This window comes from Nomascus leucogenys, chromosome 5, assembly GCF_006542625.1.
Source record: "Nomascus leucogenys isolate Asia chromosome 5, Asia_NLE_v1, whole genome shotgun sequence".
NCBI classification, from domain to species: Eukaryota; Metazoa; Chordata; class Mammalia; order Primates; family Hylobatidae; genus Nomascus; species Nomascus leucogenys.
In genome coordinates, this window is record NC_044385.1 from 126,123,783 (window position 1) to 126,150,241 (window position 26,459).

At 40.4% G+C, this 26,459-nt stretch overlaps 1 protein-coding gene across 1 annotated transcript in view; it reads left to right on the forward strand.

Moving 5' to 3' along the window:
- Positions 1-26,459, forward strand: part of CLYBL (citrate lyase beta like) — a 289,048-nt gene that overhangs the window by 242,831 nt on the left and 19,758 nt on the right. Inside the window, exons 3-7 of the mRNA XM_030812467.1 lie at positions 11,596-11,784; positions 15,720-15,821; positions 17,552-17,645; positions 18,976-19,143; positions 23,680-23,804. Coding sequence (XP_030668327.1) covers positions 11,596-11,784; positions 15,720-15,821; positions 17,552-17,645; positions 18,976-19,143; positions 23,680-23,804 — 678 coding nt within the window. The remainder of the gene's footprint in view (positions 1-11,595; positions 11,785-15,719; positions 15,822-17,551; positions 17,646-18,975; positions 19,144-23,679; positions 23,805-26,459) is intronic.

The window sequence follows — 26,459 nt, forward strand, 5'->3', positions numbered from 1 at the left end:
CCCTGCACAGGTAATTCATGGCACCTGTGGAAAAAGGCACATTTTCATCCTCATAATGAAGAAAGGTAGGTGCGAGGTCCTTTGATGACACTGTTCCCTTTTGCTTGTTTACTTTTATTCTCCCATGCAGACTGAGACCCAGCAGGAGGCTTTTAAACCAAAACAGTTAATTACCTCCTCTAACCCAGAGAAGTGGGGAAACATAAATATAGCAAGTTGAGAGGGAGAGAGCAGCTTTGCTCCAGGCTGTACTTTGTACCAGTCGGTTGGGGAAGGCAGCTACCTTCTCTTTCCTCACTGAGCCCGGGCTAAGCGAGACCAATTAGAAGGCACGTGCCAGGGAGCGGGTCCGCATTGCCACCATACTGTGGGGCTTCCAGAATTCTTTAAGTGCCCCGGACTGAGGACCCCACATCAGAAACCCACGTACAGACACTCATTCCAAAGACAACATTGAGTAGCTCTGGGGCTCCAGACCCTCTTTCCAAGGAAGGAGCTCTTGGGCTGGTGGAGTGAGCAGGGACCCCCTCAACTTGAGGGTGGATCCTCCCGAAGGCAGGCAGGGCTGCAGGGCAGCTTCTCAGAGATACTTCTCAACTGAGCTGTGAGTCATGACCTGTCACCACCATGGTCCTTTCTCCCCAATGGAACGGAGCCTCATTCCTTGTGTCTCCAAGTCCTGGGCTGCCCCTGCCCTTCGGGGCTCTCCATTGTCTGCCTGTCTCTCTGTCTGCCTGTCTGTCTGTCTCCCAGTTCAAGCTCCCTCCCTCCGTAGCCTCATATGTACAAATCATCGCCTTGCTGTGTTCCCTCACTGTTCCTGCCACTGCTCTTTGCCAATTTCTGGCTCTTTCACCTCCTCTGCACTTACTGAAATCCTGTTCAGTCTTCAGAGGCCACCCGAGTCCCAGCCTCCCCTCCTCCAACCCCCTTCTCAGCCCGAGGTGCCGTCCCCTGCTTCTAAGTCCCAAGGGCCCCAGGATCTGTTCCACCGACACCAACTGTTACTTCACTTCGCATTATATGGGGCCTTAATCGCCACAACTGGATGATAAATTCCCAGACTTTAACAGGGAGTGATTTATGGATCTTTTCCCTATCCCCCCACACCTGTCCCCAGCACGTGGTGCAGTGGATTGCATTTGATTAATCCCTCTGGATAAAAAGTTTTAAATGTACCAGACCAGCATCATCAGGCAGAATCTGGGCATGGTATTCCGGAAGTTTTCTCTTGGGAATCACAAACATTCTTTAAAAAAGGGCACATCCTCTGTTACCTAAATGCCTTCAAGTATCCGGATGTTTGGCCATAAGTACATAAAACAACAAGATGAGTGATTGTGTTTTTCAGTTTTCCTCTGGATCCTTCTGCCACCTATTCCCTGGGACCCCTCGGAGACAGCGGGCACCACTCCGCATTCCTCTGCCCACAGATTGTCCCGGCTCCCTGTGCCACTGCTGCCCTGCTGGAAACCAGAAGTTCTAACTTTGCTCCTCTGAAGCTGTGAAAACACAGAGTAAAAGTGGGAAGAGCCATGAGCTAGCAGATTCCACAACCACAGACAAATCTGAGCATGGCGGTTGTTAATGGTATTGGGAAAGATGGCTGAGCACCGTGGCTCACGCCTAAAATCCCAGCACTTTGGGAGACCAAGGCAGGCAGATCACCTGAGGCTTGGAGTTTGAGACCAGCCTGGCCAATGTGGTGAAACCCCATCTCTACTAAAAATACAAAAATTAGCTGGGCGTGGTGGCAGGCACTTGTAATCCCAGCTACTCGGGAGGTTGAGGCAAGAGAATCGCTTGAACCCGGTAGGTGGAGGTTGCAGTGAGCCGAGATCGTGCCATTACATTCCAGCCTGAGAGACACGCGAGACTCCATCTCAAAAAAAGAAAAAAGGAAAAAAAAACAAAACTATTGAGAAAGACAGTGTAAGCTTGTGGCACATAAATACTTTGTCTTTTTTAAAAGTTATGTGCAGCCAAGTGTGGTGGTGCATGTCGGTAGTCCCAGTTACTCCGGAGGCCGTGGTGGGAGGATTGCTTGAGCCCAGTAGTTCAAGACCAGCCTGGGCAACACATTGAGACACTGTCTCTACAAAAAATGCAAATAATTATCTGGGCATGGTGGTGCATGCCTGTAGTCGCAGCTACTCAGGAGGCCAAGGTGGGCGGATTGCTGGGGCCTAGGAGTTCAAGGCAGCAGTAAGCCATGATCCTGCCACTGCACTCCAGCCTGGCTGACACAGTCCTGGCTGACACAGCCCTGTCTCTTAAAAAAAAAATCTGTGCAAAGTGTACCTCAAAGCCACACTACTGAATCATAAAACATCGGCAGTGCCTGCCCACCAGGGGCATCTTCTCAGCACCAGCTCCACATTGCCCTATGAGTTTGAATCGCAGGTGCCTCAGAGGCCCTAAGGATGCCTGTCAAGGTCTTCACAGAAATACCAAAGGCCTGGCACATATGGTTAAGGAAAATCCACCAGGAGGAGATGGAAAAAGGGCAAGGTAAAGAGGAGGAAGAGAGGGGAAGGTGATGGATAGGGCTATGGCAGCAGAGAGCCAGCACTAGCCAGTTGCCAGTCAGGGCCAGGGCAAGGCAGGCAAGGAGGCAAACGGAAGTAAGCCCCTTCTTTCCACTGGAGTTTTCTCTCCTTTGGGAATTCCATTGTATTTGGTTGAAAAATAAAGAGTGAAAATACAAAACAAAAATATCACGATCCCCAAAACCCACACCATATACAAATATATATACTCAAAATACATTAAAGACCTAAATGTTATAGCTAAAACTATTAAACTCCTAGAGAAAGACATAGGCATATATCTCATGACCTTCAATTAGGCAGTCAGTGGTCTCAAGATGATAGCAAAAGTTCAATCAACAGAAGAAAAATAGATAATTGGACTTTAGTAAATTGTAACTTCTGTGCTTCGTAGGACACCATCAAGAAAATGAAAAGATAGCTACAGAATGGAAGAAAATATTTTCAAGTCATCTATCTGATAAGGATTTGATGTCCGGAATATCTAAAGAACTGTTATTTTGTTGTTGTTATAACTCAACAACAAAAAGACAAACAGGCCTGTTTAAAAGTGGGTAAGGGACTTGAATAGACATTATCCAAAGAAGATAAACAGATGGCCAATAAGCACACACAGAGATGCTCAGCATCATTAGCCATTGGAGAAATGCAAAACAAAACCCATTGAGCGACCACATCACACCAACTAGGTTGGCTGTGACCAAAAACACTATCAATAAAACAGAAAATAGCAAATGTTGGTGAGGATGTGGAGAAATATGAATCCTGGTGCATTGCCAATGGGAAGGCAAATTGGTACAGCCACTGTGGAAAACAGTTTGGCAGTTCCTCAGAAAGCTAAATGTAGAATTACTATATGATCCAGCAATTCTACTCCTAGGTATATACCCAAAAGTATCGAAAAGAGGGACTCAAAGAGAAACCCATATGCCAATGTTCATAGCAGCGTTATTCACAATAACCAATTGTGAAACAATCCAAATGTCTACCAACAAATGAATGGATAAACAAAATGTGGGATAGACATAAAATGGAATATTATTCAGCCATAAAAAGGAATGGAGTTTGGATACATGTTATGACATGAATGAACCTTAAAACATTATTATGCTTAGTGAAATAACCAGAACCAAAGAACAAGTATTATTTCACTCATAGGAAATATCTAGAATAGACAAATTCATGGGTACAGAAAGTTAATTAGAGGTTACCAGGAGCTGGGGGCAGGGGAAAATAGAGTTGATACTTAATGGTTAGGGAGTTTCTGTTTGAGGTGATTACAAGTTTTGGAAATAGGCGGGGTGTGGTGGCTCATGCCTGTAATCCCAGCACTTTGGGAGGCTGAGTGGATCACCTGAGGTCAGGAGTTTGAGACCAGCCTGGCCAACATGGCGAAACCCTGTCTCTACTAAAAATACAAAAATTAGCTGGGTGTGGTGGCGGATGCCTGTAATCCCAGCTACTCGGGGGGCTGAGGCAGGAGAATCACTTGAATACGGGAGGCAGAGATTGCAGTGAGCCAAGATCACACCATTGCACTCCAGCCTGGGCAACAAGAGCGAAACTCCACCTCAAAAAAAAAAAAAAGTTTGGAAATAGTGGTGATGGTTGACAGTGTTGCATAAGTAATCGGTGCCACACTGTACATTTAAAGATGATTTAAAAGGAAAACTTTGTTTTATATATATATTGTCCCAGTTTTTTAATGGGTTAAGGATTTAAATAGACAGTTCACCAAAGTAGATATAAAAATGGCCAATAAGCGCATGAAAGGATTCTCAACATCATTAGTCATCAGAGAAACACAGATCAAAACTACAATGAGAGACCACTTGGTGAAACCCACGAGGATGACTAGAATAAAAAAGACACATGGTAATAAGTGTTGGCGAGCATGTGGAGCAGTTGGAAAGGAACCCTCACACACAACTAGCAGGAGCAGAAATTGGCTTAGCCACTTTGGAAAACAGCAGACAGTTTCTCAAAAGGTCAAACACACAGTTACCATATGACCCAGGAATTCTACTTTCTCCTTAAGTATATGCCCAAGAGAAATTAAAACCTATGTCCATATAAAAACCTGTATTAAATGTCCACAGCAGCATTTCTCATAATAGCCACAAAGTGGGAACAAGCCAGGTGTCCATTAACTAACAATGGACAAAATGTGACCTATCCATACAATAGAATATAATTTGGCAATAAAAAAATTAAGTATGGACAGGTGCTACAACGTGAATGAATCTTGAAACATACTAAGTGAAAGAAGGCAGTCAGAGAAGACTACCTATTGCATGGTTCCATTTATACATTCCAGAATAAGCAAATCTATAGAGGCAGAAGGTAGAATAGTGGTTGCCTAGGTCTGGAGGGTTGGGGAAACAGGAGTGACTTGCTAAGAAGTATGAGGTTTCTTTTCGGGGTGATACATACCTTCTTTTTTTGTTGTTTTTGCTTTGTCACCCAGCCTAGAATGCAGTGGTGCAATCACAGCTTACTGTAGCCTCAAACTCCTGGGCTCAAGTGATCCCCCCACTGCAGCCTCCCAAGCAGCTGAGACTACAGGTGTGTGCCACCAGGCCTGGCTTATGTTCTAAAATTGATTGTGGTAATGGCTGTACAACTCTATGAATACACTAACAGCCACTGAATTGTACACTTAGGTAAATTGTATGTCATGTGAACTTTATCTCGTTAAAGCTGTTATCAAAATCACAAACCTAAAAATAATTTTCACCAAAATTATTTCCCACAAATAACAACTAAAGTGATGTTTCAGTCATTAACTAGAATAGTTTTTAACTTTTTACTGTGGAAATATTCAAATATATACAAATGTAAAGAGATAGTATAAAGAACTCCCATATACTCATCAGTCAGCTCCAAAAATTGTCAGTGTTTTAGGGTGCTTTTCCCCCCTACACTTTATTACAGAAATTTCAAGCATCAGAAAAGTTGGAAGATTGTACAGTAGAAACCAATATACTATACTCACCTCCTGTATTCTCCCATTAATGTTTACTGTGCCTGACTTAATCTGTATCTGACCATCCATTCGTCCCTCTCTCCATCCATCGATTTGCTTTGTATTAATATATCCATTTCAAAGTAAATTGCAGACAGCAGTACACTTCCCCTTAAGTACTCGTGCATGCATATGAATAACTAGAGTTCAATATTTGTTTACAGTTCTCTTTGTGTTTTTGAGGTGAAATTTATATACAATGAAATGCATAAATTTAAAGTATATGTTCTATGAATTCTGACAAATGTATAAGTTTGCATGACTCAAAGCCATTGTTCTAACATCTTTAAAAATATTTTTAATTGGTTGGAGACCTTCAAAACAAATTCTTTTAATAGATTTATTGTATTTTAGTGTTGGAGTTTTTTGGTAAGGTTTTCTCTTTTTCAATTATATCTCTGAAGGGCAGAAATACCAATTATATATTATAAGCAACCCATCTATACACATCCTCAGCCTTCTTAGTCTTTTGAATGAAAGCTGGTTTAGCATTTCACTATAAACCTGTGTTTTAATGTATGTTTTATGATTAACATATCAAAAACTTTGCTCTGCCCAAAATCTACATTTTCAGAGTAAACAGGGTGGCTGGTATGTAACGCTTTGTAAGATGAATCAGCACATACAATTTTCAGCCAGTTAACATACAGTATGCTCAATATTGTTATAGGTTTTCTTTTTTTCAAAAACAGGCGAACCAAGTTTTCTTTTTCATGTGGAAAAAATAACAGGATAGAAAACTCAACACTCACCTTGCTTGATGAAACATACTACCAGGTTGTAAAAATCAGTGAGAATTCATTTGCCTTTTTTTTTCAATGCAGTCACTACAACAGTCTCTGATCATTATTACAGTAAATTTTTACACATTTATGAAAAAAATCCAATATAATTGACTAGTGATGATGGTCTGTGTCCTAAGCAATGCTGTTTTTAAATACAAATTGATAAAAAGTTACATGAAAAAGGCGATCCTTAAATAGAATAAATTCATTCCGTTTTTTATTTTAAACCAAACTTGATCTTGACATTTTCAATAAGATTTTCACAGAGATGCTCCTGGGGCCTTCTGCTCAAAATTTGGACCATTTCATGCCCGTGACATGACATCATTTTACACATTAGATAAAATGAAAATCAGATGAGATGGACAAATTCAGAAGGGATAGAATTTACTGACGTTTTTGAATCCGTGGCATGGCAATTGCCTTTTGCTGGATGAAAATATTCATTGTACTTTTCTTTCATCACAAATGTTGTGGATCTCCCTGGAGTCTAGAAAGTCTTTCCTATTTCTTAATTACCAAATCTTGGGTCGCACATAGCTTTCTCGTTGTTCCTGTTGCACCCAGGGCTGTCTCTGCCATTTCCTCTGAAAACAACTATACATTAACATTCAAGGTTTGAGTCAGGGGCTGGGAGGCGAAGGGAAAGGTGATAATTCAGATGTTATGAAACTGTGATAATGCTATTATTTAAGGCACTTATTTGGGTATGTTTAGACTTTGTAGTTTTATAAATAAGCCCAAGGGGCTCCTCTTGGTTGTCACAATCCCCCTTGAATCTCGTATCCTGTCTGTCTCATCCTATCCGACAGTAGAATTGATGCCGCTCTAATCCCTGGAAGTTTGGAACTAATGAACTGACTGCTGAGCTGCCGCCACGGAGCTTGGTCCCAAACTATACTGTACTTCACACTCGATTTATTCTCCAGATGGCGAGACTGTGCCGCCCTGCCGCGAGGGACCACCTCTTCCACTGGAGTGTAAAAGTGGACGGATGTTGTTTTCTTTGCAGATTTGATCATTCTGAGCTAGAAACTTGCGAGGATGATTAGTTATTAGCTTTAATGGATGCCAATTGAACCAACTGCACGCATATTTTCTCCTTTAATTTCAGAGTCTGCAGGTTTTGGTGATGGTTGATTTCTCTGCTTTCTTACGTCACCAGAGCGTGTCTCTTCCCCAGGTGATAGGAATCCAGTCTCTGAAATCATAGCACGCCTTGGTTCCTGGCCCAGACAGAGTCACATAATACGGTGGCTTATGGATAAGGACAAGTTTATTAGCCACTGGTCCACTGCACTGAGCATCATGGCACGAAATATCGATTGAATGCGGCAACTTTGGGAACACCATTTTTTAGAATGGGGGCCTGCAAAGATTGTAATCTGTGCCAACTTCCTCTATGACCTGGGCAGAGTCCACCTCTGGATCAAACATGATCCAGAACACACTATGGTAATTCGTCTCCTCGAAGGTCTAATGTAACTGTTGATAAAGGCCTTAATTCCATTATTCAGTCATTTCCAGCTTGTCAGATCTTGGGGGACAAGTTCATTCCACAGTGAGAATGGCTCACCAAGGCTGTCCTGTAGTGTTAACACGTTTAAAATGCAGTCCCTCTCAAACCTCATTTTAAACAACCTGTATTGCTCCCAGGATATAAAAGCCCCCATAAAAGCTCTTTTTGGGGTGGCCGCTTTTACCTTAATTTCCTTTTTCTCCTTTCTCCAGGAAGCACTTACCTCCTAATAGTCGTAGCAGATCACCCTGAGAGCCCTTCTGAGAGCCGGGGTCAGCCGGGCAGCCTCTTGCTAATCCACCTAAGATGGATATTGGAGGGATGGTCAGAGCCAACCAGGAGCCAAAGAAAGAGAGAAAGAAAAAGAAGGAAAGTGTGAAGCGTGAAGGACGAGGTGGTGGAGATGAGAGAGCTGAGAGCGCTGTTAGCGAGAAGTACAGTGTGTACTGCAGAGAGAGTGGGAAAAAGTGAGAGAATAAAATGAACAGAATTTCTTTCTTTTCACAACTGGGTGGACTGTGACTCTCTTGAACTGAACACCCAGAACTAAACTTTATTGTTCTTAGAAACTGCCTTCCTCCCAACCCAACAGATGGCATGGGCGTGTTTGCTAGCACAGTCACATACTTCACCCTGAAAATACCAAAAAGAAAAAAAAAATTCAACATGCTCGTTGGTTGGGGTAAATTCACTGAAGTTGTTGAGTGTTTTGGGATATATACCAGAGGGATGCACACTTGGTTTATGTAAATTGTAATAAGCAACAGCCTGTTAATAAGGGTGTCGTATGGCAATATACCTCAAAAGCCATCCTCTCTTTTTGGAAATGTACAGAATGATGAAGTGGAAAGAGCTTGGTTTTCATTCTGAGCCAAAGTTTTTTAAATGCTGAGTATTCACTGCTCATTATTATAATATGAAAAGTACTAATCAGATTATGCCTAAAATTGGAATTAAGTACTTCATTTGCAGCCAATTTCACAAGGGCCGAATTTTGCTAAGTAAACTGGAATGTGCTGAAACCATGGCAATCTGACTTTAGATAAAAATCACAAACAGGTTTAGAACATGAGCTTTGAACAAACAGTCCCTTCAAATCCAAGTGAAACCAAACAGCTTCGAGATCAGATTTTGTTTGACACCAACCAACATTAACAATTTAGGAAGTTGATGTTGCCGGGGATCCCACATCCTTGAGCACACATGCAGATTAGAGGATGGAGATGATGACTCAAATAATTTAAGCTTTAAAATGCAGTATGGCCTAAAAAATCGAGTGAGTTCCCTTCAATTTTCCATTCACACTGTCCCAGTAGACTCTTCGCAAGGCTGACTTAGCTATTAAAAGGGAACCTGGAAGTTACATTGACAAACTCCAGCAATCTCGTTTATCTCGTTTTTGTGTAGCTGCATAGGCTACACAGAGCAGAACATGCTTTAGGTTCTCCACAGCCATGGATCTAAATGTGCCTTCCAAAAACCTGGAAGTATTTCAGTTTTTTGGTTTGTTTGTTTTCGTTTTTGAGATGGAGTCTCTCTCTGTGTCCTATGCTGGAGTGCAGAGGTACAGTCTCGGCTCACTGCAACCTCTACCTCCTGGGTTCAAATGATTCTCCTGCCTCAGCCTCCCGAGTAGCTGGAACTACAGGTATGTGCCACTACACCCGGCTAATTTTTGTATTTTTAGTAGAGATGGGGTTTCACCATGTTGGCCAGGCCGGTCTTGAACTCTTAACCTCAGGTGATCCACCCCCTCAGCCTCCCAAAGTGCTGGGATTACAGGTGTGAGGCACCGCGCCCAGCCCAGAGCTCAAGTATTTCTCCCAGCAGCTCTAGACAGCTTTAGAGGCAAGATACTGAGCCAACTTCTGCTCTTCACCTGTAAGATTTTCCTATTTAGGGCGGGGCACCGTGGCTCACACCTGTAATCCCAGCACTTTGGGAGGCCGAGGCGGGTGGATCACCTGAGATCAGGAGTTCAAGGTCAGCCTGACCAACACAGTGAAACCCTGTCTCTACTAAAAATACAAAAATTAGCTGGGTGTGGTGGCGGGTGCCTGTAGTCCTAGCTACTCGGGAGGCTGAGGCAGGAGAATCGCTTGAACTCGGGAGGCAGAGATTGCAGTGAGCCGAGATTGTGCCACTGCACTCCAGCCTGGGTGACAGAGTGAGACTCTGTCTCAAAAAAGAAGATTTTCGTATTTAATGGCTGTAATAAAGAATGCATGGTAGAGCAAGTGGGCGAGTTTTATATCTATGGAATAAAACAAAGGTATGATGTGGAACCAAGCCATTGTTGGCTGCATCATCTCTGACCTCAGCTAGTCTGAGCTCTCTCTTGCTTTTGTCTAAGTTTGGCCTAATTATTGGCAGATGAAGCTCTGTAAATCAGGACTTCACAGAGCAGTCCTAAACTGTCTTAGGTACTCTTTCCATCTGACCTGACAACTGTAAGCTACCGTTTCCTCACATTGTTTAACTCAAACCACATTTGGAAGCCTTCCTTGCTTCTCCCCGCTCATAGACCCACATCTGTCTGGTTTAAATCTACCGTGTTGGGTTGTCTTGTTGCTGGGACTTAGACTCAATATTTGGCTTAAATAATTCTTTTTTGTCTCTGCTTTGGTTTGCTATTTTCCTAGATCGGTATTGCTTTTCAAATGGTTATATATTGTTGAGACCTTTTTTTTAAACTACATTCATCAGCAGTGAGAAGCTTTAAAGTTTTATTAGTATCATAAAAACCTTTCCCAAATGAAACTACTTTTGATAAGTGTTCATTCTGACAATGAGAATTTGTTGAGGGCTGTTGGCAAGTTGGAAGAGTTTGCTTTTGAAACTGAAATTGGCAGGAAGTAATGACCCCAAGTGCTTTCTTTCTCTTGACTCCAGCCCTCACCCTTTCCATGCACTTCTTTCTCTCCCCCACCCCACCTTCATCACCCCCAAGCCAAAGCCAAGAAATAACATACTTGGTTTCATATAGTTTTTCTGGGGACAATTCAAATACTGAAGCAGACTTTCAGCCTTTCAGCTTTTCTGAACTGTGGAGCAGAGCCTGTCAAGTCAAAGAAAAAAATGTATTTGTCAAGCACTTCGTGAAGGGATTCCTTGCCTTCCACCTGAAGAAGTGGGAGCTTTTTTTGTAGTACACATTGTCAGATTCCTGTGAGCATCTTCTTAATTGAATGTCAAGATTTAACCAGTTGCAAAAAAATAGTAAAAAAAGCATGATGCATGTGGAAAAAGAAAAATCCTTATTTTTTCCCTAATGTGAAGAAGCTGACAGACGAGACAGCCACAATCTAGATGTTAACCAATTTCTTATGTTTATTAAATGAGAAAGTGCAGGTAAGGAACATAGACCCATGCTTAGCACTTAATGCTCAGTCAGTGAAAAATTACCCATTAACTATTTTCCCCTTCCCATTGGGAAGTAATGCTAATGAGAAAGACGATACTTCCATGCAGAAGCACACCCGTGTGCACTGCAGTGTGTCTCCGCCATGTTATAGCTATCGCGAATGAAGCCTTATCAGCTGCTCACCTTTCAGACTGGATGACTTCTTTCAAATATTATTTATTTGGTGGACAGGAAATATGTAGATAGAGTAATGGTGCTCAGACTCTGAATCCACATAACAGTTTCATCAACCATTTGATGGTGCTCCCCTCAATGATAAAAATAAACAATAAACTTTTTATTGACACTTATAGAATGAAGCTCGACTGAGAATTGTAAAAACTCTTGAACACTTTGATCTGGGTCCTACTGAAAAATGTGTGAGAGTCAACTCAGTGTCCAGTGGTCTGGTGGAAGAAGACCTAGAGACCCTTTTGCAATCCCGGGTCCTTCCTTCCAGCCTGATGCTACCAAAGGTGGAAAGTCCTGAAGAAATCCAGTGGGTGAGTAGCTAATGCTTTGCCTTAAGACTCAGGAGCAGCTAAGGAGGAGTAGCAAGAAGAAGGGATCTGGATGCCACAGGTTTGTAAAATGCATGCACAGAGCAGAGAGGAAGGGAATTGAGAAAAAGCAGTAAGCGCAAGGATCCGTTTCTGTCACACAAGGAAAACTCGCCTTTGCCCAAAGTGTTCTGTGAAACAACTGCACTTTTGAAATGATGCTTCGCTTCCTAATTGGATGTGTGGTTTGGCCAGAACAGCCTCCTCAGTAGCCCTCCCAGAGTAATCCCTGGAAACTAGGTTGCCCGAGAATCTCATCCCTTCCTCCACCCTGCCCGGCCCTAAGCCAAGGCCTCCACCTGGAAGAGCAGTGACGTAAGTGGCCCTTACTGAGATTCATCTGAAATCATCCCAGGCAGGGAGGGCACATTTGCCGCATATGAAAAAATGAACTCAAAGAAGGGGAGGAAAAGGTCACTCCTTAGGGCAACTGGAGGAATGAACAGGAAGCTTTTAACTAGTGGTTTTAATTAGCACTGATATTATTTCCTGAACAGTTCTCTAGTGCATCCTTTTTAAATTGCTGACAGGTGTGTTTGTGTTTCATGACAGACTTTTCAGCCAATAAAAACCTGAAATGTAAAGTGGCTGGCATGTCAAATTACTTAAGAAAACTTTTGAAATGGGCCTAATTACACTATGATTGTTTTAATTGACAAAGGGTGGAGGGGCTAGATTTTATTTGAGGGTCGCTATTATTCTGCAGATCTCTACCGAATTAAATAACATTTCACTGTGTCATTCTGGGGCAGAAAATATGTCATTCTGGGGCCTGTGAGGTGTGAAAACTGGAAGCGTTTGTGGTCGGGGCGAGTGGGCAGTGGTGGTTTCGTGGAAGCCACATCTAGTATTATCTCTGAGGCTGTGGCTGCCACCACAGCAATACCCTGAATCGTTGTAACACCTATGAAACTGCTCACCTGCTGAATGCACCCGATGTGTCAGGTCTGCTTTGCCCAGTGCCACGGCCACTATGACATGTGGCTTCTCAGCGTTGAAACGTGGCCAGCACAAATTGAGATGTGCTGGAAGTGCAAAATACACACGCGATTTTGAAGACTTGGGACTCACTAAGGGGACAAAAAGAGAATGTAAACTATCTCGAAAATTTTTATATTGATTACACATTGAAATAATATTTGGGATCTATGGGGCTAAATACAAGATACTATTAAAATTAAATTCCCCTGTTTCAGTTTACCCTCAATGTAGCTATGAGAAAATTTAAAATTATATATGTAGCTGCTGCTATACAGTTTATTTTGGACAGCTCTGTGTTGGATCCTTCTTGAAGACCCGTATTCAAGGAGCAGTTATTTATTGACTAAGCTGGAGTTCTTCTCTCCAGGGTTACCCTCAGAAGCTGGGAGATACTAGTTAAGAGTATGTTAATATCCTGGAAGGTCCTGAGCCCATTCAGATATGTCTTAAGGTGATTGAAATGGACTCTGAAGTCACTGTTCCCTTTTGGTCTCATAGTTAATGCCTATTTATCACCGTTATTACCCTTAATTTAAGATGGGGGAGGGGGAGCCCAGCCAGCCTTCCACTATGGCTTCTGTTCACCGTTTTAAATCCTTGGAAGTGAGACACATACAGAAATTTAAGTAGGACTTCTAGTTAACAGAAGTCCTTTTGGCTGTTTATTTTTTCCTCTCCGTTTGTATTTATGCGAAGCATAAAACCCAGAGCCTGATGCACAACTGAAAGATGGGCTTACTTGTTTTCTTTTGTGTGAGAATCTCTTGCTCGCCTTTTGTCGCTAGTGTGGGTTCTTGTTTGACTGGCACGGCTTATTGGACTATAACAAGCGTAACCCTGCCTCCTTTGTCGTGGGACAATTCTCCCACAAATCCCGAACAGGGCGCATTCTTCCAACACACTATTGGGTGTGCACTGGAATTGAAAGAATCGCTGAGCCCTGCTACTTCATCTCCTCCCCAATCTCTTTGTGATTTCTCCCCCTTCTTCTCCTCCCCCTACCCCAGTCCCCTCCACCTCGCTGAAATGAACACTTTACCAGGCCGGAAACATTTAATCGTCTCCTTTTGAAAAAATTAATTGAAACTTCTCCACTAGTTACCTTTTGTGTTAGTACTTAATGCAATTTTTTAAGAAAGAGGGGGAGGAGGAGGAGGAGGATGGGCTAGAATATTTAATTTTTAAATGCCCCATTGGCTTAAAAACAAAAGGCATTAGGGGTGTTCTCACTAAGAACAGGGAATATATTGTAAAGCATTGACTTGGTTTTAAAGTCCATGATTTTTGTAGTTATAACTGTCATCACAAAGAATGGGGCAAGTCACTTCACAAGTTTTCTTTTTTTAATGAGAAAAAATATCCCTACTACATTTTTAACACCAAAACCACCAATACTGTGCTACCACTTTCTAGCATAAATGAGAAATAAATTATGTTTTATTTTCATCTGCATCAAATACTATACATTTTATCCCCTTAAATTGTCGCCCCCTGCTCCTTCTTGCTGTTTTGGTTGAGTTATTCCTTCCCTTGAAAACTTACTAAGGAGGTGATGATGATGCCCTTTGAAGGGGGGGCAGTGGGAGCAACTGGGAATAATTCTTCATTACTGAAAGCTGTGATTTATTTTAGCCTAATTGTAAAGTTACTGCAAATTGCTCAAAAGCTTTTTAAAGATCCCAGTGATTAGATTTTTTAGGGGGGTGGTGCACCAGCAAGGAGGGGGCAGCTAGAAGGGGAAATAACACCTCTAATCCCGCTTCTGGTAAATAGGCTGCCAGCTTTTCAAATGAGTTTCCTTTCTATTAGTCAGAATATTATGCTAAGCCTTAAGCATTAGTTTTTTTATGTTGCCATAGCAGCCTTATTCCTGCAGGGTGGTGACCTGTGATGATTACAGTACAAAGCTTATAGGGTCTTGAAACCCCCTTTGAAGATGAAAAGTCTTTGATGGTTTATATTTATGCAAATCTCTTAGATATGATTTACCCAACTGAGACTGAATGGAGAGATGATTAAAATTCCCTTTTCCTTTGATATCTATTAATGGCTGAATATTCCTTAAATTTAAAATGGATATATATGTTTTCATCTTTATTTACAAAAATATCTTTATCATACCTGTGTTTCTTCTCTATCTCCCCACATCTTATTAGATCTAGATAGACATAATAGATTTACAATTTAGAGTGTGTTTTTTCCCCCTTTTGAAGGGCGGGGGAGGACTCTGGGCAAGAGCTTTTGTATGTTTCCAGATGATAGATTTTGGAATTTGGGCTACCCCACTGGCAGCACAGAGCTAGCTGTGAACTGGTCTCATGGAAAAAATTGGCGAGCTTTGGTCTTCAAAGAATTAAACTTCCTTTTTAAGGTCTTCCTAGGTAAGCTAAAAAATTATGAAGAAAAACCTTCTGAACAAAGGGTAATGGTGCTATAATGAATAATATGGACTCCACGTAGAAGGCTGCTGAACAGTTACAATGATGTCAGTGCTGGGCACGAAACAAAAACAGAATGGCAGGTAGAGGAAGACTTCATTGTTTTAAGGGCCTATCATTTGCATTTAACGAAAGCGAGGGCAAGAGGTCTTAAGTAAATGCATTTTCAGGGAAAGCGTTTATACTCTCTCCTTCCAGTTCTAACTCCTAGGCCTCAAGTTGCTCCTTTGGGAGAAAAAAAATTGTAATGCTTAGGATTTTACTGTTTAGTTTGGTGGGAACTTCATTACCTTTTTCTTTGGACTTTCTTCTTATTTTTTAAAAAAATTCTTTTGTGTGGACGAAAGAGGCTTGGATATTACTTCCTCAGGTCAAAGACTTAAATACTACTTCTGTGTCTACATTTCCGTGATTGTATATTTTTTCCCCACTAATCACCTATGACACTTCTGATTTTAGTTTGCAGACAAATTTTCATTCCACTTAAAAAGCCGAAAACTTGAACAACCAATGAATTTAATCCCTTTTGTGGAAACTGCAATGGGTTTGCTCAATTTTAAGGTAAGGAAGCCATAATATGGTTAATAAGTTAGCATTTTATTTATCACCTAAAGAACTTTTGCTTTCAATTTTAACATCTTCTTAAAATGTGTTTCTAGAAGGATTTATAAGCAAAGGAAACGTTGAGCACCATTTGTTATCTGTAATAGTCCAAAAACCAGGTTACCAGCATCTTAGAAAACAGTGAAATCAGTTGAGTAGAAGGAAAAGCTTCCCAGTCCAAAATATTTAAATGAAGCATTTATATATTCCTAGTAACAATTTTAATTAATCACTGTGTAATTATATGCTTTGAATTATTGCATTTATGGACTAAATGTACATGAAAATTTATTTTGTCACCCTTATGAGTTAACTTTGAAATGTTCTTTTCTATCAATTGTCTTTTCATTGGGAAATGTTCTGCCCTCTCTGTAGCAACATTATCAGTAATGTCTAGCAGAGAAGATTATTGTTTGTAAGTTCATGCACACAAATAATTTGCAGTACATTTTTTCAGTTTGCCACATTAGAACATCGAATATCTTCTAATATACATGCGGGAATATTAGCTGAGCCAAGTGTTTTCAGCCGTTGTGTGGTTTCACTAAACTTCCTACCTTAACAAATTCAGAGCTAGCTGGTTTTTTTCTCGTTTATCAGGGGGCGTTTATATTATTTTCCAAAATATGCCTCTCATTCCACCTGACCTGCAAACATCAATCTAGCACCCCCTTTCAGAGTTCCTAGATTCCCTTCCCCCACCCCAGCCCCCCCAGAGGGCAGGAGAAAAGAAATCACTAAAAACAACAGAAAAAACATAGTCGAACTGTACTGGAGAGAGAATGTGTGAGCGGCAACTTTGAGGCCTTGGGATGTGCAGAAGGGGTCGAGTGCAAATGTTTGGGGAGCTGCTTCAAGCCTTGTCCTGTGAGCAGCTTGTTTACACAACTAACCATAAATTCTTCCAGCCAGCCCCAGAATCCTGAGATTATAATCAAAAGCATATCCCTTAGATACAACCAGATTCATCCAGTGATTTAATTGTAAGCACTGCTTCGCCATTTTATTCCATAATGTACTTAAAAGCACTTACAATGTGTGAAATTAATCAACAGTGTCCCCACCGGTTCCTCGTTTCTTTCCGTCCCACATATATTAGCAGCTTATATCTCCATCTTTCAAGATTCACGGTTATGTCTACAACGAATGGTATTTGCCTTGACTTTCATATATAAATGTCGAAGTTGCTTTATGAACACATCTTGGATGACTTGAATTTTTGTTTTCCCCTCTGGAGTTGCAGGTTTTTGTACTGTCTTTAATCCTGAGACCATGTGCTTGATCCTAATGCAAATAATTCAATTAGTTTGATTTTAAAATTCCTTCCTTCTCCCCTGTGGTTTTACGAGAGTCTCTTAAAGCAAAAACAAATTCTGGAACGACATAAATAACTTATAGCACAAGCAAAATGAGTTAACTCAAAGTTTCTCCAAAAATGAGATGAACTACAATTTGAACATTATAACTATATTCATATAATCCATTAAACAGAGCAAATATATACAATATACTTATCTTGGATGATACTAAATACCTTTTGAAAGGGGTAAATTTGGGCTGCGTTTTTAGGACTGCTTTCAGCCAAACTGTGTTAAGAGTCAGGTCGTCTTGTTACTGAAATGCACCGTGCCTCTTCCCTCTGACGCACGCGTTTCCGTGAGACTTGGTTCTGTTCTGCTCTTTTACAGGCAGTGTGTGAAGAAACCCTAAAGGTCGGGCCTCAAGTAGGTCTCTTTCTAGATGCAGTCGTTTTTGGAGGAGAAGACTTTCGAGCCAGCATAGGTGTCAAAGACCTCTCTCTCTCTCTTTTTCTGTGTGTGTGTGTGTGTATGTGTGTGTATATATTTTTTCTTTGCCCCTCAAGAATGGACATTTACATAACAATGTATATTTGCCAACCGTGACAATGGTTTTTCATGACAATGGAATGGACACTACTTCCTGATAATTTAGGGCTCCTCATAGCTGCCCAACTTCTAGAACACTGCATTATTACTTCTGTTCATTTACAAAAAACACGAGCAATAGAAAGCCTGTTGCAGCCCCAGGCATGCTCAGGAATATATGGCATCTCCTTTGCCCCTAATAAATACATTATGCGAACAGCCTCACCGTTGCTTCAGTATTTTGTTTTCACATCAGTCTGTGGGCTGTCTAGATTTCTAACGCAAATTTAAGGTGATTTCACATTTGCCTTAATGAATTGTTTTCTACAGAATATGCGGTATGTGAATATTATTTTAAATGGATCTTAAATTTCTCTTACAATATGTGTCCGAACTCTTAGTATTAAATGTGCTGATTTTCACTGATTCTCACCATCCCTTGTGAGCTGCACTTGAGGGGTCTGCGTGTTTGACTGGAGACTGTGAAGCATTTAGAAAAGAGGCCGAGGCCACAGAAACCAGCCCTGGTGACCTGAAGACAGGCACTTTCCCTAGGCAGGGAGTTGGCATGCTCTAAATATAAACAGGGACACTTCCCTCCCCTCAGGGTGAAAAAACTGAATTTATTTGAATACGAGTCTTTCCAGGAGATTTGTGTATCCAGCGGTTCAGCGGGCTACAGAAGGCATATCGACGCTTTCCAGCCCTCTCAAAACAAGTGCCCTCCCATCTCCCCAAGTTCTCCATCCACACAGACCCTGAAGCTGAAGCATTTGGCTCAGAACTTCCGTTTGGACAGGGCAATCACAGCACACACAGTTCTGTGCTTGCTGTGAAACACGAACCATTGCCCTGCATAGCTGCTGGGCCACCTTTTGTGGTGCTGTCTTTGGACTGGCACTTTTCAAACCACGATACGAAGGAAAAAAATGTATCAGGAGTCCCTTGCGACCCTGACCCAGCCTCCCAGAATGGAGAAGGGGCCTTCTCTTAATGCAGGTAGAAGTAATTCTATTGAAAGATGTCTTGTCAGTTAAACAGGCACATACGAGGTTTAGCTTGGCCTCCTCATATCCCTGTCTTCATTTATATTTGAAGAATTATTTTGCGGAGGAGCAATTCCCAGGGAGGTATAGATATCTGTACAAACTGAGGTTTTATAATAAGCGTCTAGGTGCGGTTTCCAAAGTTAAAGCCTCCTTTTTCTGTTAACATCCCATTTTCAGGTGCAACAAGCAGTAAAGAAACCCTGGATATTCTCTACGCCCGGCAAAAGATTGTTGTCATAGCGAAAGCCTTTGGTCTCCAAGCCATAGATCTGGTGTACATTGACTTTCAAGATGGAGCTGGGCTTCTTAGACAGTCACGAGAAGGAGCCGCCATGGGCTTCACTGGTATGATTCCTGTCTTAGAAAGCAGTGTCTAAATTAGCAAGCATTCCAGAAAAATAGAAATTTGACCCCAAAACACTTCTAATCTCATCAGATATCTCCCATACTTACTCCACTATTTGAAATAGGAGCAAGCCACACAGGGGAAGGACTTGCCGGACACATTGGCATGGTTTTCCTTGGCCCTGCAAGTCAACAAATCACTCATTTTACTTCCTCTTTATCTTAGTTGCTTTTTTTTTTTTTTTTCTCCATCCTCTTAATCATGTTGTTGTAGTCTTGGCTGACCTGTAGGGAGGGATGAGGCTGTTAAAAAAGTGTTTTTGAGTGAACCGCCATAAGAATTTTGGTTGATGGATAGAAGAAAAATCTCCTAGAATATCCAAAATTTAATTCATTTCTGAAAAAAAGTGTTGGTGGTATTGTCTTTGGTTTTTGTTTTGTTTTGCTTTTTACTCATAACTAGTTTTTTGCTCTTCTGCCACTCCAAGCCCCTCCTCTCTCTCCCACCTCCCAGTAAGTGTCCATGTACCTGGCGACACCTACGGGCATAGGCTGGCACTAGGATCAGTGGGTCCCTTGCAGTCCAGTCTGGGCCACAGGCAGGTATCTGTTGATTGGTGTGCCTGGTCACTCAGGTCCCCATGAGCCAGGGGAGCAACAGAAAATTGTGTTTTTACAACAGAGATCTATTTTTCGAAAAACCACAATAGGAGTCTACACACAAACATACACATGCAGTTGCACACACACAAACTGACGACCATGGGAAGAACACAGTGCGCTCCTTCACTCTTACCTGTTCTTCTGTTGAAAGTTCTAAGAATATTAATATCAGAAAGGCACCCGAATAATAAGGAAAAGAGATGAGCATCCTGATATTCCTGTTATAACTGTTTTTGAAATATATCTAGGTACCGGTTACCAAAAGAAACGTTTCATAAAGCAGGCTTAAACGTAAAAAATATCTTAATGGATGATGATTTAGTCCAAAATAAAATTGAATGACCTAAGAAGCTATTCTAGTGTTATATTCGAATTAAATAAAGCTCTGAGTTTGTTCTTGTGTTTTTTACACAAAGAGCTAAAATAAATATGATCCCAATTTTTTAAATAAGTGTGATCCCGTATAGGGAAATATTCTTCAATTATCTGAACTATTAATAAACGAATTCTCCCTGCGTTGCATAGTGACTGAGGAAGAAAGGAGTCCTCTGCCACATCCATGCGATTGTGCTTGTTCCTGCCTCTTTCCAACGACTGGTTAGGATGTGACCCAAATGGAAAAGTTGGAGAAAAACTCCATGAAATTTATCTAATAGACCCTGATGTTATTGGCCTGCAATGTATGGCACTGGCTGCCAGGCAGCCAGATGTTGCTCTGAAATGGGAACTAATTCGATAAAAAAGAGAAAGCACTGCACTGACACTGGCCCCTCCACCATCACCCAGCAGAATCTGAGTTTCCTCTGCCTCCTCTGGGGTAAATGTTTGCCCCAGAACTTCTCCGGGAGCTGGAGAGTGTCTCCAAGATACAGGACTGAATTAACTTGGCCCCTAATTCAATCGCAGAAGACAGGCTATTTCAAATCAGGTTTAAATTTCTAGACTGTGCCCAACTCAGCACGAGGAGCTTATGGACCTGGCACTATTGTCTCTCCACGACGGGGAGTATTAAATCGCTAAAAAAAAGGGGGGGAAGCGAGGATAATGGGAAGGCACAGAGGGCACAGTGCCCATTATATATTCAAGGGAACGAGGCCATAACTAGGGAGCCACACTTCGTAGGCAGTTTGCAATTTTTAGAGAGAAAGTCTTTGTTGCCCCAATTATATTTCTGCATACCAATAAGAGGTAATCAATCTGATGATAAAATAGGAGATTATTTGTAGTCGTTTTTAAAAATAAGTGTTTTTTAATGAGTATTTTAGACCACTCAGGATCTGTTTGTCCTAGTTGTTTGGCATTTGATTGCCATACCTTGGGCCTTGCACAAGGAGAAGAAAAAGAAGGAAAGAAAAAACAGGAAAGGAAAAGTGGGGAGGAGAGAGGGAAGGATGGAGGAAGGAAGACATGCCTTATCTGAAGCAGGTGGTTGGAAGGTTTAAAATCCAATGAAACTATTGTGTTTGTTATCCATAACGCTGGTAAGGAAGACTAAGTCTGTGCTATAAGGATTTCCTTTACATTTAAAAATGATACACATTTTTAATGAGTTGTAGTTTTTAAAAGTTAGCTGTAGTTTCTTTTCTGCGGTCGTTTCCCAGAGTCACAGTCCATGTTGATTGATTTTAAATCAATGCACTGGCTGTATAAAAGGCCATTAACTTTAGGAATTTTTTTATAAAAAAAGAAACCAAAACTAAATCTTGGAATAAAGCTCTAACAGCTAACTTAGTCATTACAGTTACTCCAGTGCTACATGCTGAGAAGAAAGATTATAAATATGAAGCACTATAGGTTTTCTTCTTTTTTGCAGTCTATCGTAGAAGACAAAAATGACACCATCATACAGTTACCTAAAAGACTTGACAGGTATTGATTTAAAGCACGATATATCAAGCGGTACTGTAAAAAGGATTTCATGGTCATAAATTTTAATGTCTTCCAATTTTGCACCCTCTCAGTAACTTGTCAATAACAACTCTTCTGTATAAAATATTTGCCTGGTTCCCGCATGGCATTAAAGTCTGCTATACAGTTGTTGGAATATATAAGATGTGACAAAAGAGAACTTCACATATGAATGCTCACACATTTCTAAAACCTAACATGTATCTTAAAATTAGCCTCATTGCCAAAATATAGGTACTGGAGGATGGAGAGCTAGCAGTGATTTCACAATATTTTAAGTAGTTTATGTTTTGCTCCTCAAATTATAGTGCATGTGCCAAGAAGTTCCCATGAAATCTGGCTTTTTATGCATTGGTGTAAATTATGTACATAAATTATGAAATTCAGGGCTAACAATTAGTAGGAAATGACTACCAGAACTGACATCCTTTATTAACAATATCCTGACAACTATTAGATTAATATAATCTCAATACCTACTACTGAAAAAAGCCCTCTTGTCATCCCTCATGTTATTCGTTCCCAGAAATTATTCCTCAGGTAATTTAAAGAATCTTTATTTATATAAGTGTTTAACATTTTATTAGTATGCTGACAGAAAAGAATGAAATAGCAATGTGAGGATGTTTTAATTATGCCATTGGAAAGAAACAATATTATTATATTTATCCACTTAAACTCTTTTACATGAAACACTAAAAATATGTTTTACAAGCATCATTCCTTTTTTTCATTCTAATAGAATAATGACAAGTAATAGGAATTGACAGCAAGGATATAAAACATCAAGGATATAATTTGTGCTGTCTAAATGTTAAAATAGCTATTTCAAAAGCAAAGCAAATTGATATACCAACAAATATATTTAGCAGAGTAAATGATCATTAAGTGTGCATTCATTTTTAAAGAGTCAATTATGTTCATAACTTTATCACATAACAATATAATCTCATCATTATTATAACATTAAATTATGTTGCATTTTATTAATGATCTGATTGGATTCCACACTTCCCTGATTGTTAAATTGCTTTTTTAACGACTGCATTATTTCACAAAATCCTGTGGCTCTTATCTTTATATGATGTTTTCATTTAAAATCTTTCAACTATAAAAATAATCATCAATCTTTTTGGAAGGTATTTCTACAGAGATAAGATTTCTTCTGGGATATGTAGGGTACTATAAAGAGGGAAATACCCAGTCTTGATTCTATAAGCCAAAAGGGAAAATCTGGGTATATTTTTGGACAGAGAAACTTTAAGTATCTATTTTTTAATTTTTAAATGGAGTGATCTAGAGGCTGCAGTGTTCAAATCTGCCTTCTATTTTACCATACTGAATAAAATATTTTCATTCAAATCCAATTTTCTATTAGGGGTTAGAAATGACACATAAACTATGTTCATCTAAAAATATATATATACTATTGTAAAACTGTATTTGATAGTAACATAGTTGTAATGACTGCATCTGTAAGCTTTATGAAAACCAGCAGACCATTTCTAAGAGAAATCATGGAAAGAGGTATAATTCTACAAACAAAGCAAAAGACACCTTATAAAATTTGAGAGAATTCTCATTTAATTTTTTTCTACTTCAACTCAAAATAATCCCTCTAATTTGCAGACATTATCCTTTAAAGTCCCAGCCAAAGCAGTTATTCAACAAGCTGCCTAGTCTGCCCACCTGTAACTAAAAATAAGAGATTATCTGCCCTAAGGTGGCATTTCTATAGGGTCGGAAACACAATTACTTCCATTGTTGTAGTTGTGCTTCTGTGGTATTCTGGAAAAGCCTGTCTGATTGCAGGTTTGGTTTTGTTTTGTTTTCTCAATAAAAAGTTTTAAATTAGTTATTTAACATACAGTCTATGAGGCCTTCAGGAACCTCATGCGATAGAAACATTTTGTTTGAACATCTGTTGGTTGTTTCGTGGTTCCGATGTTATTAATCTTCTCGTAGGTAAGCAGGTGATTCACCCTAACCAAATTGCCGTGGTCCAGGAGCAGTTTTCTCCTTCCCCTGAAAAAATTAAGTGGGCTGAAGAACTGATTGCTGCCTTTAAAGAACATCAACAATTAGGAAAGGTAAATGTTTTGTGAATGCCTTGGGTGAAAGTAGTATTGAAAATATTGTCGGGAAGAATGAAGCAAATATGTTGTGTGAATGGTTTAAGAAAACTCATTGTATCTGGGGAGGGGGGAAAGGGAGGGAACAACATTCACCAGTGAGAAAATTGCTTGAGGTAGATTTGCCCTGCCCGTGTTCCTAAATACTTCACTAACTGGCTCTCTGGTCTCTCATTTTATTCTTTTCATAAAATATATTGGCAGCCTTAGAGAAAATAGAAGTCTGTTTAGTTTTTCTCTACAGACTTCTATGCAGCATTCATATGAAAATAATCCCAGATCAAAGTGAGAACAAGTCGTAATGAAATAAACACAGTTTGACTAAATGGTTCTTGTGGAGGAAAGAAATAAATTTCAAGTTATTTTAATTTGGGGGGAAAAAAGTACAGAAATCTCCTCCGGTTTAGTCATTTAAGAGTGGGAGGTTGTATATGTGTTTGTACCAATTTCTGGACCTGAGATTTGGATGGAATGGAAAGCAAATTAACACTGGAGTACGGTTGTTCCTAATTTAGTGCATCATTGAGCCTCGCGTTTCCTGCTCTGTGGGTTTCTGCTATGTAAATATTGCAGTGGTAATGCACAATCTGTCTCCACTTTGTGCCAGTAACACTTAAATTAGGTGTCGCCTGAAGGAAGATTTTATGCTAGTTGCAGCATTGTCAGTTAATTATCTTAAAGGTTATTTGCAATAATACCGTTTGCCTCTTTTTAAGAGGATAGGAGGGAAAGTTATATTTATAAATCTATCCTAGAGGTAATCTCTAAACTCAGCCTGTGACTTCCAGAAGGAGTAAAGTTTTGATACCTATAATGCAAAATTACTTAGGAGAAAGAATATTGAAAATTTTTTACAGTTCTGAATATTAAACATTCCCCCCTGCAAAAAAAAAAAAAAAAAGGAAACCTGGTTTTTAGTGGTGAACCTGAACCTGTGACATCCATGTGAGACATGTCCCTTGCACCTTTCACTGGCGGCAAGGACACTTGAAAATCCCAGGACTTGCCAAAGTGGGCAACAATATTAAATGGGTCATTCCCTAAGGATGTCCATGTTCAACCCATGCACACATGGACACACTTACACACCAGCAGGCTCATCTTTGTACAAACTCACACTTAATATCCAACGGCAGAATATAGTATGTTGGAAATACCCAATTTGGACTTATACCAATTTCATGATAAATAGCATCCTTCCATTTCCCATCAACAGTGGCCATCAGAAAAGTAATGCATTTCATAGAAACAATATTTTAAGTTGACCTTGTGTTTAATGTCCATTTTTGTGTCTTAACCCCAAATCAAGATTCCCATGAACAAATCTATTCACCTAGAACGAAGAGCCATGGACTCTCATTCACACGCCCATCCACCCCCTTTCCTCGCATACCTGCCCACACACACCCACACTGAATGCTCTATACCTCTGCTACAAGCCTTGTGCCAGCTGAGGACAGGCATGTCATAAACACCTCCTGGTGAAATAGGAAACTGAGGCAGCATGTGGACCATTGAAACGAGAGAGCAGAGTTCCAGTCTGGGCCAGCACTGTGTCTATGACCCATCCCAGCTGGGTTTCACATTGGGTAGCGTCAAAGGAGGGCAGTTGGCATTGTAAGCAGATAGGGGTGTGGGAGAGTTTTCCCTGAATTTCAGTAGCCAACAAACAGAAGTCAAACCAGAAACACTTGCTTTGCTCAGCATTTAAGTTTTTGAATGAGGAAAATGGCCCTTTTCCATTGTATCTTGAAAAGCGTTGTTCCCTGGGAAAATGCTCCCAAAGTTGCCACACCTTTTGATGATGGCAACTTCAATGTTCAATTCTGGACTTTTTTTTTTTTTTTAAATTAGAAATGCCCTCTTGTTGGGGCATAAGCTCTCACAACAGTGTGGCAGGACGGCTTTTCTTAACACAGAACCATAGAAATTAGAGCAGAGGGGAGACTAACTATTAGGTAATTTCTTCCCTGCCCCATTTGTGGAGGTTTGTTTCCTACAGCAAATTCTCCTGGTGTTTTGTCCAGCAAGGTTGAAATGATTCAAGTAATGGGGCTTCCAGTAGGGACATATGGTTATTTTATCCAGTTAGCGTGTTTCTTTCACTTTGCCTATAAACTGGCCGGCCACAGAAATTGGATCTGCAGGTAGGTGACTCTGGATCTTGAGGGGATCTTGGGGTTTAAATAATGTGGGTTCTGTTTGTAAAGATTTTGTGTAAATAGGTTGCACAATTGTATAAAGTATTGCTTCCAACAAACAGCTAGTCTGTTTTATGTCAAATGTGAATCACTGATGAACACATGAACCCTCAGATATTTTGTCCGAAGCACAGATGACTCTCTCAAAGATAGGAAACTGATGGTTTGTGTCCTAGTGTGACAGTCACAAATTTCCAAAAGACCTTTTTCCTCCCTCTGATGAAAATTTCATTCAAGTAATGCTTTTAAGTAGAAATGACACAAGAAGGAAAAATTATGTATCTTTGCTTTTCTCCACTTCTTCCTGCTGTCATCTTAAATTCTATCCTGCCCAAACAGAAAGGTGTAGCTGAAGTTCACAGTTAGTGCTGAGCCATTTGTGTTTTCTATAGTAATAATCATTACTATTATT